Source organism: Nelusetta ayraudi, unplaced genomic scaffold (genome assembly GCF_046127955.1).
Source record: "Nelusetta ayraudi isolate G7.1 ecotype Tasmania unplaced genomic scaffold, CSIRO-AGI_Nayr_v1 ptg000033l, whole genome shotgun sequence".
Lineage (NCBI taxonomy): Eukaryota > Metazoa > Chordata > Actinopteri > Tetraodontiformes > Monacanthidae > Nelusetta > Nelusetta ayraudi.
The window spans coordinates 787501-802389 of NW_027466083.1; the positions used below are offsets into that span (position 1 = coordinate 787501).

General features: G+C 47.7%; 1 protein-coding gene across 1 annotated transcript; it reads right to left on the bottom strand.

Annotated features, from left to right (window-relative positions):
- Window positions 1–11846: 11846 nt before the first annotated feature.
- On the bottom strand, window positions 11847–14486 carry LOC142891670 (uncharacterized). The gene has a single exon (XM_076031375.1). The coding sequence runs from the start codon at window positions 14205–14207 to the stop codon at window positions 12867–12869; it is 1341 nt and encodes a 446-aa protein (XP_075887490.1). The 5' UTR covers window positions 14208–14486; the 3' UTR covers window positions 11847–12866.
- Between the last annotated feature and the right edge of the window lie 403 nt (window positions 14487–14889).

Below are 14889 nucleotides of genomic sequence, written 5' to 3' on the forward strand. Positions count from 1 at the left end.
ATCATCTGTTCCATTCTTGTCATATTACAGTGTATCCATTAGGTTGCACTGCTTCCAGTGCTGTATATTATGGTAGTTGGTGGTGTATAATTTTTATCCAATCATATTTCAGCTAGCTTGCGTTGTCAGGTTCCATGAATTCTGCCTACGGCCAGCAGAATCCACAGAGCAGGCTCAATGTGAACGGTTCACATCCAGTTGCTGCAGCCAATCAGACCTCGAGTCTGCGACACCAAGGCCAGCTGGAGGGTCTTAGGCTCAACTGGAGATGTAGGCGTCTTGCGATTGGCTGAGCAGTGAGCGCCTGAAAGACAGAACTAAAGCCTGAGTTCCTCACACGCTGGCTGAAGGAGAAGGTAAAGATATAGTTGCCAAATCAACTGCCATTTATATTGCAGGTGATTTGGCAACAGCTGCACCAACATGCTCACTTGTTTTTGCTGTTGCATTTTCTCAACAGAAAATGCAAATAATCTGTTCAATTGCGTTTGTTTTGTTGTTGCCTCGCTGGTGTCTTTTAAAACAGCGACGATGTGCAGTTTATTGGACAAACTCATGTTAAGCTCACGTAGTTCACTTTTGGTGGACATTTTTAAGACTTTGTGGACTAATCTCTATAACGGCCATTCGCTTGTAAGTTTTGACATGATACATGTTCTTAGTTTCCTTCTCTTGAGTGTGAATGCGAGCTTAAATCGATTTTAAATGCTCGCATTAAAATCTCAAAAATAAATTGACCTGAATCCATTTTGTCGAAATAACTGAGGATTTATTTGTGAATTTTCTTGAAACAGACAAAAGCTTCTTCCAACACCCACAGCAGCACCTGAAATGAACAGAAAAAAATAACCACACCCCAGCTCCAACCCACAATCAAGCACTGGTCATCACAGGTGTGAAGGTAATTTTTCAATTAGACTTAAATTATATCTAAATGTATTCAATGCAAAAACTTATTTTGATCCCGAATAATTGTACTTATATTTAGGTGTCTATAATTGCAAAAAAATAATAATTCAAACTGTTTTACTAAATTAGTCTCAACAGCTTTGAAGTGTTCCTCAACTAACCTATATTTAGGTGATGCAATGTGTAAGTGTGATTCTGTATGGAAGTCGTGTTGTATTGGTGTTAGAAGCAGGGCATCACTAAACCAATTTGATGTCTATTTTCCAAGCTGATGTTCAAAAGCCTCTGTTTTGTGGTAACATAATCGAAAGTCTGGGGCTCTCAACTGCCTCAGAGGCCGACCTGTGCTTTCACAATAGCAACACACAGAGAAATGTGTATTAGGTTGCATGAATTTAACATAAAAACAAGTGTGTTTGTCGGACAAGGGTGACACTGATGTGGGAAACCAAAGGAGAAGCAATGAGGAAATTAACATGAAAGGTTCATGGCTGTGGCAAGGAAGGGTAGAGATTTAGAATCAATTACCTAACCGATTTTACATGATGTTTAATATGACTATCAAGTCTGCTGGACTCATCTTCAGCCTTCCTGAGTGATACTGCCTCCACCAGGACCCTCAGCATTCCTTTGCCAATAATAGTGCAGCCACGGTCTATCTTTCGCCACTAGATGTCGTAGGCGGTGAAAGATATATTTCCAGCACATGCTCATCAGCGGCCTCTAGTGTCGAACCTAGAAGAATACTGTATAAATGAGCATAACGCAACAGTTTTGTTAACAAAGTCAGGACTAGGGTGCAAAAATGTAAATATATATGTATTTATATAATTCGCATGTGCTCAACTTGTTGTACAAACAGTTATTTGCATTAAATATATGCAAATATATATATATATATATATATATATATATATATATATATATATATATATATATATATATATATATATATATATATATATATATGTGTACACACACACACACACACACACCCTTTGCATCTGTGTCCTGTGAAAGTCTCTGTAAATTAATACTTGGCACAAGTTTGCGTTTTTTTTTTAAAAAATGTTGACGTTTATTCACATCATGGAAAACTCCTGTCAGACTTTTGAACCTGCTATTTATAATTTCAACACATACTGACAGGCTTTGACGTGGATACATATATAGAAATAGAATATGTGTTACAATTAAAATAAACACAAACCTGCATAAACATAAACACAGGGATTTCTTTGGACGGCAGTTCTCTCGTCATCAAATGAATAAGTGTATAGGCATTGCTTTGTGTTTGCCTACTAAGTCCAGATGTCTAGTTCATTGGTCAGTCAGAACTGGTAATAATGGCTGGTAATAATGGCTGGGTCGGCCCACCACGACATTTGGTCCTTTTGTCACAAATCCAAGCTGGGAACCTCACTCTCTGGATTCACACGTTAATCCAGCGCAGTATGAGGGGACGGGAAAACACACACACACACACACACACACACACACACACACACACACACACACACACACACACACACACACACAGGATGTGTGACATCACTTTCCATTTCACTTGTCAGGAGGCCGCTGATTATAGCAACATCTGTTTGGTTTCCTTTTTTTGATTGTAAGCATCACGTTATGTAAAATGAGTACATGCAATATTCAAACACTCGTCAAGTAAGTTGTGGCTGTTGGAGAACACGTGCAGTTTTTCACAGTATGGGCTCAACATGGAATACGTTCCGGACATGGCTGGGAAGAGCTGCAAGCAGACAGAGGTTGGAGAGGTAGAGGAACAGGGTGCAGCTTCATTTCTGAGAGCTTTTCAAGGAGCACTCGCAATACTTTCCTACAGTTATTTCTTGGAGTTCCGTCCCTCAAACACCAGACACTTTGCCTGTGCAGGCAGAGAGAGAGAGAGAAAAAAAACTCAGTTCGGCACTCCTTTGGCAATGGTGCGATGTCGGCGTCTTGCACTGACCTCATGCCAGCGAAGTGTGTCAGGGCTGAGCCCCAGATGACAGTGCGGGCAGGAGTGCGTCTGCTCGGGCACCTCCTCGTCCCTGTGGCCCCAGCAGGGCCCCTCGCTGCCCCACAGGGGGCGACACGTAGAATGGGAGGACCACGCCACACCGAAGTGAGGTCTGGGGTCTGTCTGGTAGCTCACCTTTTGGCCACCAGGGGGCGATGTTGACAAAGGATCAGGGTTTTCCTGCAAAGAGCATCGGCGGAGAGCCGCGTCATCCACACACGGCCACCAGGCGGCTGTAAAATGAAATTGCGCGGCCCAGCTTTTAATTTTTATGAAGGCGCGGCAAAGATTACACATCTGACTCCCGCTTTTGACTCCTAACAGCTTGGCCTGTGCTCTGAGAAAAGAGGACTGGAGGGAACATTGCTATGATTCAGTCCGCTTAAAAATGTCCTGTCATTGTATCATTATGTTTTCAAGTGCTGAGACTCGGTGTTCCACCTCAAAGCAAAAAAAAAAAAATTTAAAAAAAATCTGACCTTTACTGAATATTAGAGCGGGCTTGATAAAATAAAAAAAGCACACGAGTCAATTGAGGAAATTATACGACTTTTTGCTACTTGGATGAATAGCATGGTGTTCTGAGGAAAGTAAGCCTCTGGTTGCAAAGGTACTGCGTGTCCTCGTTGTCAAACTCCACACTGACTGAGGGCCACAATTCCATTGTCACACTTGAACGTGTTCAAAAGACAAGTGCCAGAAATGTCCGGGCTGAGTGCACACCGCTGGTTAGTTCAGCTGGCACACATGCATGAGAAAAATCCAGCCTGCCTTCATATGCAGAGGCCACCTTGACTGATACTGATGATAATGTCTGAGCTCTCTTTGCCCTCTGAGATTTTCTTCATTTTCTGCCCCCAGGAGGTAGTGTTGTAGTACTGAAGGTTGGTCTTGGTCGTCTCGGAGGTATTTTTTTTACTGGGTCTGGTCTTGGTCTTGGACTGGACGGACTCCAGTCAAGAGTCAGCCAACACTGTAATAACACGATAATAACGGGGGGTGGGGGAGCGTGGGGGGGGGAATCCAGCTGCTGCCGTTTTGCACTCTGTTGGTGACACCCAGGCTGACACCCCGCCCCCTTATTCTTAGTTCATTTATTATTTAATTTTATGAAGCAAAGTCGTTTTTTTGAAAATGGTTCAAAATAGTTGGCAACGCAGCAAAAAGTAAATAAGTAAATAAAGTAAAGTTGACTTTAAAAAAAAAGATACTGGTCATATTTTCTGTTTTGTTGTTATTTTTCTTTGACATTTAAAGTCTTGGTCGGGTCTCGATCTCGATGCTCTCTAGTCTTGATCGTGTCTTGCTCTCCGTTGGTGCCGTCTTGACTACAACACTACCACTAGCAGGCAAAGCGGAAGTGTCCGGCTCCCTTGGCTATTCAGAGGTGAAAACCTACCACCCTGTGCTGTTATTGCCCTGGCAGGATGGCTGAAATAATGTGTTTTGGCAGAGTTGTTGAAACCTGTCGCGGAGCCTCAGGTCGATGGTGAGCGTCCAGGGACCTCAGGCAGTACCAGCACGGCTCGGCCGGCCCATCTGTGAAGGCACAAACAAGCACGAGGGCGATCTTAGCAGCGGCGCCTGGTCTCACCCGGGCAGCTCCCCACTGCCCCCCAGTGACTCACCCGGTGCGTTGGAGGGATGGGCGGGCACCAGAGGGGGGGTTGACTCTTCTCCTCTTGGTGGGGGGTCTTCCGCATTGTCCTGAGCCTTCGCGGCCGTCAGCGCCTCCTGTGGCGCCGTGCCGGCCTCTCTGGCACCTTCTTCCTCCCCTTCCTGCAGTTGCCAGTGGGAAATTTCACCCGTTGTCCGCGAATTGAATCTGCGTGCAGACTACTGTGAATGTGCCATCAGTTCTGATAAAACCCCCGCTTCTGCTACACAATCTGAAGGCTTCACAAGGTCAGACGGCAGTGTTGGCTTCTATTTATTGTCCCGAATTGAAAAGAAAACCGATTTGTTATGGAGTCCGGCAACGTTTTTAAATGAGTGATTTTGATGATTGATTTTCATTTGTTTTGTTTTTATGGCACGATGACGTTCAGACCAGCCAGTTCACATCCAAGGTTCGATTCCAGTTGATATGTTTTTTTTTTAATTTGCTTTTTTGTTTTTTTCTCACCACGTCCTGCATCCTCACCTGGCTTGGTGCGACCTGTCCATCGCACTCGGCCTGCACGTCCTCCTGCACCTCCTCCTGCACCTCCTCCTGCTCTTCTGGTTCCGTGAGCTTCTGGAGGCCATCGCTCTCGCTGCCGCAGGTGTGAGGCAGCGTGTCAGCCTGGGCAGGTGTCGTCCCGCTGAGGTTTTGAAACAGGTGCAGCGAGGATTAAAGACTCGGCTCGAGGGGTTTCGGCCCATCAGTCTGCAACTGATCACAGCGGACCCTCTACTGTTACACTCCAGACGACGGCAGACGCTTCCAGGCTCTCCTCGCCTTACCTTTGGGTACTCTCTCCTGGTTGGTCTGTCTCCCCCTCCATCCCTCCTCGCGTGTCCCCCTCCCAGGGTCCCTGTTTGTGTCGGTTCCTGCTAATCCCACCGTTCTCTGGAGCTTTTTCCTCCCCCCTCGGTGCGTCGCGCTCTCCGTCCTCGGCCTCTCTGGTAACTCCGCTCCACTCGCTCTCTGCGTGTGAAACGGAAACTCCAGGCTTTTAATATTTGATGTGTCTGAATAGCCCACAAGCAGGGTTTGTGTAAAGGGGCAATCATAAGACGGCTCTGGTGTCTCTGTGCTACAGTCTGCTTCCACACAAACAAAGAAACACCAGCAAAATCCTGCAAACTGCACTAAGCTCCAAATGAACAGTGAGTGACATTTTCACAGAGGCAATAAACCATCCTGGTCTCGTCAGTTTAACTAACAGCTAAATTTACGTCTGTTAGATTTCAGATTTTTTTCCCCCCGTCTGTATGTACGTTTATGCCAGGCATTTTGTCTCCGCTTGCAGAGGAAATAACGTCGATCAAATGTGTTCTCCAATCCAATCAATTGTTTTTTATGTGTGTAAGTTGATTTATCCAGTTCAGCCACCGCTGTTGGAAACACCAGCTGCATGCCGACACCTGATGACAATGACTCACAGTGTGCAATGGCATTTTGCAGAGTTCTTTTCAGAGCCAGGCAGAAAAATAGAGCGGCGACGTGCGAAGAAGATGGAGCCTTTTGTTCTTCAGCCCCTCCACAAGTGCACGTTGGCCAATTAAATATACATGTACATGTATAACGGCTCCGTTTGCCATGGCAGAGTCCAAAGAACACACTTTCGAGATGGTGATTTTAAGATGCAGTGAGTGGAAAGTGCCAGCATCTTGATGCACACTGCACACTCATCTCAGCCAAACGGATTTCTTCGGCCCTATCAGGCCTCGTTGGCCTTGAATTCTGCAGGTTTGGCTGCGATGAAGCCACAGCACCAACACAGACATCTGTCTTGTTTCACTTTGTTCCTCTTGAATGGATCATCACTATGCAAGCCCCGAGTCACTTCTGACCAAACCGCCGCCACTGTATCACCCTCTTTGTTTGGAAGCTTGCAGGGCACTTCCTGTCCTCGGCTTTCTTCTTTGGGTTTTGAAGAGCTTCTCGCTCTGAACCATGGCGCTGTCGCCTCCCGCTCCTGTAGAGGAGGCTGATGAGTCAGCTGTTGCTGAGACACTGAACGCCACGAAGCAGAACTTCTCCACGTCATATCATGTCAGAGAGAGAGAAACTACCCATTGCTCACATTTCTTTTTATTATTTCAGTGTGAAGCAAATGGTTTTTGAGTTTTGTTTTTTTTGTTTTCGGAAATGCAGCTGATGCTGGACGTGTGGGCTTGTGAACGTAGAAGGGATGCAAAGATGAGGGGAAGAAAGACAGACAGTGCATGTCAGCCAGCAGCTCAGCTCAGTGTGCCATTACTATTAACTCTGCTCTCTCCTAACTGCCATCTTGGGGAGACCACAGCAGCAGGACTGCAGGTGACTCACTTCTCCAGCAGATGGAGGAAGAACATTTGCTTTCTGGCTCATAAACTGTCGGCTGTGCAAACAATACCCTGGGCACACTGCTACCCCCCCCCCACCACCACCACCACCTCCCCCCCTTTTGTCCATTTTGTCAGCACACTGCTCATTTCACTATGTCCCTGCTAAGCCCCGCGGCGCCTCCTGCACCAGCAGCTTTCTCTCAGCCTGTGAATTTACTTCTTTACAGGCTCTGTGGCTGAGGGGGGGAAGATGAGCCGCGTGATTCAGGCAATAAGACAGGCAGCGCACTTCCAATTATGTGCCATTTTCAGGCACAATTATCAGTGAAATGATGTGACTTGGGTTTTAATTTCAGGGCTGTTCTGAAGAGCTGTGGAATGCGTGCACGCGCTCGTGTGTGTGTGTGTGTGTGTGTGTGTGTGTGTGTGTGTGTGTGTGTGTGTGTGTGTGTGTGTGTGTGTGTGTGTGTGTGTTGTTGTTGGTGTGGAAGGTGGTGTGCGAGCCACGTGTGAGTGACAGCCACACACTCCCCCTGCTCTCCGCCCTCCCTCCGGCCTGTGCACGCCTTCATGTAAGTGCACGGCAGGTAAGGGGTAATTTGAGTGTTTTTCCTGTACATGTTTTTGTGGGAGGAGGGAGACGGGAACATAAATGGCGATGACTCACCAGTCTTTTGTGACCGTGGTGCAGAGAGAGTGCTTTCTACCTATTTCTCTCCCTTGGCGCTTGCATACAAAACAAGAAATGGAGAGAGGATAAGAAAGAGAAGAGGGGAGAAGGGCTGAGTATTAGGGAAGCACTGAAGGAGGGTTTGGGGCAGGGGCATAGATAATTGGGAGGGATGGGGGGGGACGGGGGGGGGAGAAGATTGGAATGAGGGTGGGACGGAGCAAGAGATGAAAGAGGGGAGTGAGAAGAGGAGAAGGGGGTTGCAGGGATCGCAAACAAAGTGCACGTTTTCAAAGTGAAGGCTTTCCCATTGCCATCGTCCTTAATGGCTGCTGAAAGCAGCGCTGATAAGACACACAGTGAGTCAAAGTCACCATTCAACAATGGCGCCGCAGCAGGCATCCGCTTTAATAAACTCGCAGACCAGAGGAGGAGCGAAAGCACGAGGCTCAAGGATCAAACCTTAGAGCAGTTTTAATGGCCAAGCATGTTCAGTCTCTTTATGGAACTGAAAAACATACATTATGTTGTTTGTATTCCATGTCATGTCAGTCAGTAGGTCCCTTTAAAATGTTTCTCCTTGAACATATGTCATTGTACTGCAATATCATCTGCAACAGCTCATGTATGGGCTAAACCTGACAGAATGATGTTGCATCAAGAGAACATCCTCACAGGTGGAGCCCAGTTTGTCACTGTAAAACCAAACCTGCAGTTTGACCCAGAGGTATCAATTTGTGGGTGTTTGCTGCGGTTTGTGGCCGGCAGTTAAGAGTTTTAGCTCTTTGCTCTCAGAGCAGCAGGCCCTCTGGCTGCGAGAGGTGGTTTTAAGAACCTGTTGAAGCTCCCTAATGCAGCCAGAAGCACCAAGTGCTCCCAGGTCAGTGTGGCAATAACCTTTTACAAAGTGTTTTAGTGCTGCACCTCGTCCCCAGGCCCCTGTTTTGTGAGCAGGGTGATGCTTCGCCCACCATTTTATTTCGCAAACCTGTGTTCACCCACGTGCACGACGTTCCATGCAGCAGTTTTATAAAAGTTTAAATTGTATTTTATTTCCCTTTCATTCACCCGTAGTCAGGTCCTAAAGCCGTAGCGCTATGTTTCCACGCTGCATCCTGCTAACGTTAGCTGTTTATTTTGTACACCTCACATTGCAGTGGCTGTCACTAAAGATCCAGGTGAAGCCAAAGTCTCTCAGACTGGCGAGGCACCGCTTTGCCAAAGCACCATGACCTATTTATAAAAGTGCATCAAAGAAGCTAGCTAAAGCTGTTGCTAACGGTTGTACACCTGACCGTCGAGTGAACAGTTGTTTACGCATACAGGAGCTGTGTGAAACCCCAGAAAGGAATCAAAATGGAATTCCTGCAAAATGCATATGTAATGAGTGGGTCTGGATGCACTGTTGAAAAATAAATAATAATACAAAAGATAAAAAAAAAAGCAAGTACTTTCTGTAGTTCATTTGGTTCCCAATTAAGAGACTCTGGTAAGAATTGTTTTACACTAATATGCACGTAAAAACGGCCTTGAAGTGCAAAATAACTTAATTTTAAAAACGATGGAAAATCTGAGATTAATCTTGATTTGAAAAAAATAATTCATTTGACAACCCTGCACTGAAGTCAAAGTGACGGCAGCCAGCTTCTGCTTTGCTGTAAAAACAGGTGGGCCAGTCAAAAGCAGTACAAACACCAACTAACATCACAAATGGCAAGAAAAACAAAAAAGTGGAAAAAAAAAAAATGAAATCAACAGCAAGCCGCAGAAGCCTCAGTGCCGAGCTCGGTTCAGACAATTGATTTAAAGTGATCTCAGCCCACATGCACTGAGAGAACTGGCAGCAGGGATAAATGGAAACCGTCACAACAGGGTATTAAAATACTGAACAAAAGGCCATGCACAAGATGCCGCTAGTTGCCACGCAACTTAATGTGGCCAATTTCGGGATTAGTGCTTGAGATGGTGATTTGGGCTGTTTGTGCTTTCTACCCTCAAGTCACTGGAGATCCTCCTCTGACTGGGAGACAGAGCACGATTTACCACTAAACTATATATACACTTTAAATTTGACACCTGCGTATCCATGCAGGATAAATTCTTGTTTATTGCAAAAACAGAAATCACTGTGACATTTCAAGGTTTTGTGGGGCTGCGGTTTTTTTTGGAGGGGGGTGGGGGGGTGGGGGGGATTCTTGGCTGACATTTACCTTTTGCATTCAGTTTCCCGCCACTAATGTATGGCCTTTGGAGGACGTTCCGTATGAAGTGCTGCGCTGACAGGTGGTGGCTGCGTGCAACATGTTCTGCCACGGGAACCTTTTGTAAGACACAAAGAGCGATCACGCAACACCCAGCAGGCAAAATAACACCTTATTCCTTTGTGCTGAACACTTTGCGAGCTGTATACTTGTAGCGGCAATGTAAAGTATAACGCACACAAATCCCAATTTCAACAATGTGACATTCACAAACTGGCATAAAGCGGTGGGTATTGTTAATAAAAGTGTTGCCGTCATACTCTGGTGATTGACGGGTGTTCGGAATTTAAACAATTGAAACATTTTGATGACACAGATCATGGATGCATCAGTTTGACGTCTTCTCATCATTAAAGGCTCTTCTTGGATCGTCCATCGACGTCGTCACAGGGCGGAAGGCACACGCTGTGACGACTAAACACCTGAGCTGCACACGCGGTGTTCTGGGAGCAACGACCTGCGGCCATGGAGCCGTAAAAAGGTGCAATCAAGCCCGCTCGCGCGCGCGAGAGAGAGAGAGAGGGGGGGCGTACAATTAGGTCATATTGACAGCCTGTTAATCACTATCAGCGCTGCTGCTGCTGCTGCTGCTGCTGCAGACGGTCGTTATAATGACGCCAAAGCAACAAACAAACAAGGCGCAGCCAGCGGCACTTGACGGAATTATGGCGGTGGCGTGTTGCCCACGCGGAGAGCGAGCAAGGTGTGGAAACAATACATGGCGGAGCCAAAACACCTTCCCCCTGCGACTAACCGCTGATTGGCTGCATCATCCCGGCAGGCTGGAGCGAACACGGCTCTCAGTCTCCATCCGGAGAGCCAGCGGCAAAATTACTATGCAGCTCAAAGGGAGTGTGTGCGTGCGTGAATGTGCTGGTGGTGAGTGTGGTCCTGCGCAGTAAAAGTGTACAGATGACTCATCCGCTGATCATGTGACTCATCAATCACTGCAGTTACCGTTCCACTGCGTCCTCCTGAATGTTCCCTCTTCAGACTTTCTCTCCTTTTTTTTTCTCTCTCCCCCTCTTTTGTGTCATTGGCTGCTCGCTTTCTTTCTTTCTGTCTTTCTTTCTTTCTGTCTTTCTGTCTTCGCTGCATACGTGCAGTATGTGTCTGTGTTTGGTGCGTGTCGACGTGTTCCCTTTGTGAAGAAATCAAGTGTTCTGCGCCACAGAAACACGACATTCGCCAAAAAGCCATTAAAAAACTGAACTTTAATAAAATAATTGCTTTTATTTATTTTTTTTATCATATAGCAAAACTATTAATCATCATGCTGTTATTTACACATTGCACGGGCATATTTATTTCACACTGTACATCTTACAATGCTAAAGGTGACATCAACAACAACACTCTCCTTTTACAAGACAGATGGCTTCACTGCGGACACAGTGGCCCTCTTCCTTTGAGATTTTCTTCTTTTTTTTTGTTAAATTGTTCACAGTTTATTCAGAGAAAACAACCATCTTGAATTCCCCACACTGTTTTATTTTTTCCTCTTTTTTTGTTCATTTTTTTTTTGTTCATTTTTTAAGATGCAAGTAGAAAGACGTGCATTTTACGGTTTTACGCACAATCCCTGACTCCCCGGCCTGAACTTCTTCAATGAGTTTCTCCTGGAAAAAGAAAGCAAAAATGTCGCTAGCCTCTCGGTGAAATTGTGTTTCTAAATAGGCTGGAACAGATAATGTGACTTCAAGTATTTTTTTTTTTTTTTCATCATGACGGAACAGAAAACACAAAAACATAAATTATGAACAGATGTGGAATACAACGCAGAAATGTGATGACTGTAGGGTGGCCATATCCCTAAAAACACACTTGGAAATGATTGATAGGTGTATCTCAATTTAAAAAAAATAAAAATAAAAATCAACCTCAGAAGCCCTGACTGCCTTCATTTCAGCTGCAAGAAAAATAAGAAAACGTGACGACGACAAGGCAGTGAAAAGAACACGGCGAGCAGACAGCGAAAGTGGCGCATCGACTTCAGAAAACACAGAATGATTCAAAAGCCTACAGCCACCCTGTTGGAAGTCTTTAGTGTTTAAGTTAGCGGTTTTGGTGTCCACGAGGTCCCTACAAGGGGTCGTGATGGTAATATCACGCAAGACAATGCTTCCCTTTATCGAGCCATGGTTGTTTGTAAGGCAAAAATCTGAATCTTGAGTCTGAAAGTGAAACGTTTGTTGTGTGTTTGGCACCTTTTGAAATGTACAGCTGCGTGAGGTGAATGCGATGGAGAACGGAGAGCAATAACACGCTTCCAATGAAAGTAAAATAGACCGTTGGCAGGTGACAAAAAGCAGTGTTTGTTTGCTCATGTGCGCCTCACGCTAAGCGACTCTCATTTGTAATGTGACACAGAATATAAAACAAAGGAGAGAAGTGAGGTTGTAAACATGGTTCTCTCATCATGGGCACATCTGCTTGTGAATGTGTCAACAGTGTGATGTTGTGTGCTTGTGCTGACGTCTGCGCTCGTGTGCTTTTTCTGTGTGTGTGTGTGTGTGTGTGTGTGTGTGTGTGTGTGTGTGTGTGTGTGTGTGTGTGTGTGTGTGTGTGTGTGTGTGTTTGAGTGTGTGTGTGTGTCTGTGTGTGTTAAAAAACTCTGATCTGATCTAATGCGAGAGCATCAGAGATCGACCTGAATGGAGGCTGACATACACCATGGTATGTTCTGTTTCAAAATGTAAACTGAGCAAGAGGCTGAAGGTGACGTTAGGGAGCTGAGAGTGGGACGCCTTCATCCTCTCCCTGACCAGAAAAAGATCAACAGAAATACTGTGATTGAACAAAAAACAAACAAACAAACAAACAAAACAACAACAACAACAACACAAATCTAACTCCTCATAATCTTTGACTCTTTAATTCCAATCAGGCTCAGACCACATACCTCCTCCCAATCTTTTGCTCTCTTTTCTCTTTTTTTTTTTTTAAGCTTTTCTCCTGCTACCGTATAACTATCCCAACTCTGTCAGTCCCTCTCATCTGACAAATATCCGTGAAAAGTCTCTCAATACATTCGGCGCTTCATGTAGATCCTCTCGATAAAGTTCTCCAGCTCCTCCTCACTGTCCAGCTGAGGCACCAGGCCGTCTTCCTCGTAGTCGTCTCCCGGTGTGACTTGTGGGTAGTAGTACGGGGGTCGCCGGCCCCTCCTGGGTGGACTTATTGGTTTGGGCGGAGGTAGGGGTTGGTAGGTCCGTGGGTGAGGAAGGATATAGTTAGAGATGTAAGGCGTGAGAGGCAGGCGCGGCGCTTGCTGCTGCCTCCAGCCCTGCCCACGGTTCTTACCCCCTGCCCTGTGCCTGCGCCTGGGGGGCTGGAGGTCCAGCTCCTGGGGGCCGAACGGCTGGTCTCTGGGGGAGGCGGGCTTGCCGTAATAATCTGCCTTGGGGTATGGGAAATACACGGGGTAGTAGGCTCGGTATGGCTTCTGGTAGTACGGGTACGAGGGGAAGGCTAAGAACTGTTTCTGTGGCTTGTACCAGTAGTCGACCTGCTTCTGGGGCTTGTACCAGTAGTCCTGCTTGTATGACTTGACTTTGTCCTTGTGCCACTTCTTGTTGGACTTGTTGTACTTGTAAGGGGCTTTCTTGGGGTTTTTGGAGGCCGTGTAGTGGTAGATGGGCGGTGCAGCCAGAGGAGGAGGCACCAGAGGCCTGAATCTCGGGGCGATGGGGTTGCTATTGGTTGGCTGCAGCAGCAGCTCCTTCCTCTTCTTCTTCTTCTCCTCCATGTCGCTGATGATCTCGACCACGTCGTCGGCCGGCAGGTGCAGCTTGCTGCTGATCTCAATCAGCCTGTCGATCATCTGCTGGTCCAGGTCGTCGTCGTCGTCATGCAGGACCTCCTCCGAGCGCTTGTCCTCGGCCGTGTTGCCGGCGGCGCCCATGCTGCTCTTCTGCCGTGGCTTCATGTAGGCCTGCTGCTTCTTGCCCATGTACTGCAGCAGCATGTCGGAGGCGATGTCGGCCAGCCTCTGCTCCTCCTCCCTCGCACGCTCCGCCTCCTCCTGCTGCCGGAGCACCTCCTGTTTCTCGGCGCGCGCCCTGGCCTCCTCCTCCATGTGGGAGAGCGTCTCCTCTTCCTCCTCCACCTCCTCTTCCAGCTCCTCACCCTCATCTTCAAAGTCGTCCATGAAGTTGCCCCCCTTCACGGGTCGGTCGCCTGGGCGGTTCTCCTGCCAGTGGAGCTTCTTGCCAGCCCGCGCCAGCTGGGTGTTGTACGCCTTGTAGCCCTTCAGAGGAGGCAGGATCTCGTTGTCTTGGAGACCCAGGTCGATGTTCTGGAAGTAGCCCCTGATCTTGCGCTGCAGAGACGGATCCTCTCCCTGTGAGGCGGAGCCTGACATGGCCTTGCTCAGGAAACTTTCTAAATCGTTGCCCTCACCCTGTGGCTCGACACCATCCCCCTCTCCTTCCTCCCCTCCGGCGCTATCGGGCCCCGCGTCCCCCGCAGACCTCCCCTCTTCTCTTTGCGACCATGTGCCCTTATCCCCCTCATCTCTTTCTCCTGCCTCGTCCCTGAGAGCAGCAGTCAAATGGCCTACAATTAGTTGTTCAATAGCCTTATCAGCCCCCTTCCCCTCCGCCTCCGCCAGCCTCTCTGCCTCCGACCCCCCCTCCTGTCTTATCTCGGAGGGCGGCTGCTTACTCTGATCCCCGTCCCAGTCTCTGCTCCTGCCCGCCGCCTGGCTTTTGCCTTCCCCCGGGTGGTCCAGGGCCTCCAGAAGGACGGCGAGCACCTGCACAGGGTCCGTTACTTTATCTAGCTGGTTATCTCCACCGGGGGCCCGTCCCCGCTCCAGCGACACATTGTCAGGGCTGGAGAGAGCCTGTAGCAGGGGCGAGGAGAGGAGAGGGGCGACGCTGTCCTCTTTGCGGTCTGTCCGGGTGCGCCCCTCCGTCCATGCCTCGCCTCCCTCCCCCCGCGCAGGGGCGGTGCCAGCCAGCCGCGGAGTGACAATTAGCAGGGCCAATAGGACGAGGTGGGCTGTGGAAGGGGCGTGATGACAGGTCATGACCATGCAGAAC

What these genes read in the sequence shown, in the direction of transcription:
- LOC142891670 (XM_076031375.1), bottom strand. Translation starts at nt 14,207, where the DNA reads ATGTCAGGCTCCGCCTCACAGGGAGAGGATCCGTCTCTGCAGCGCAAG.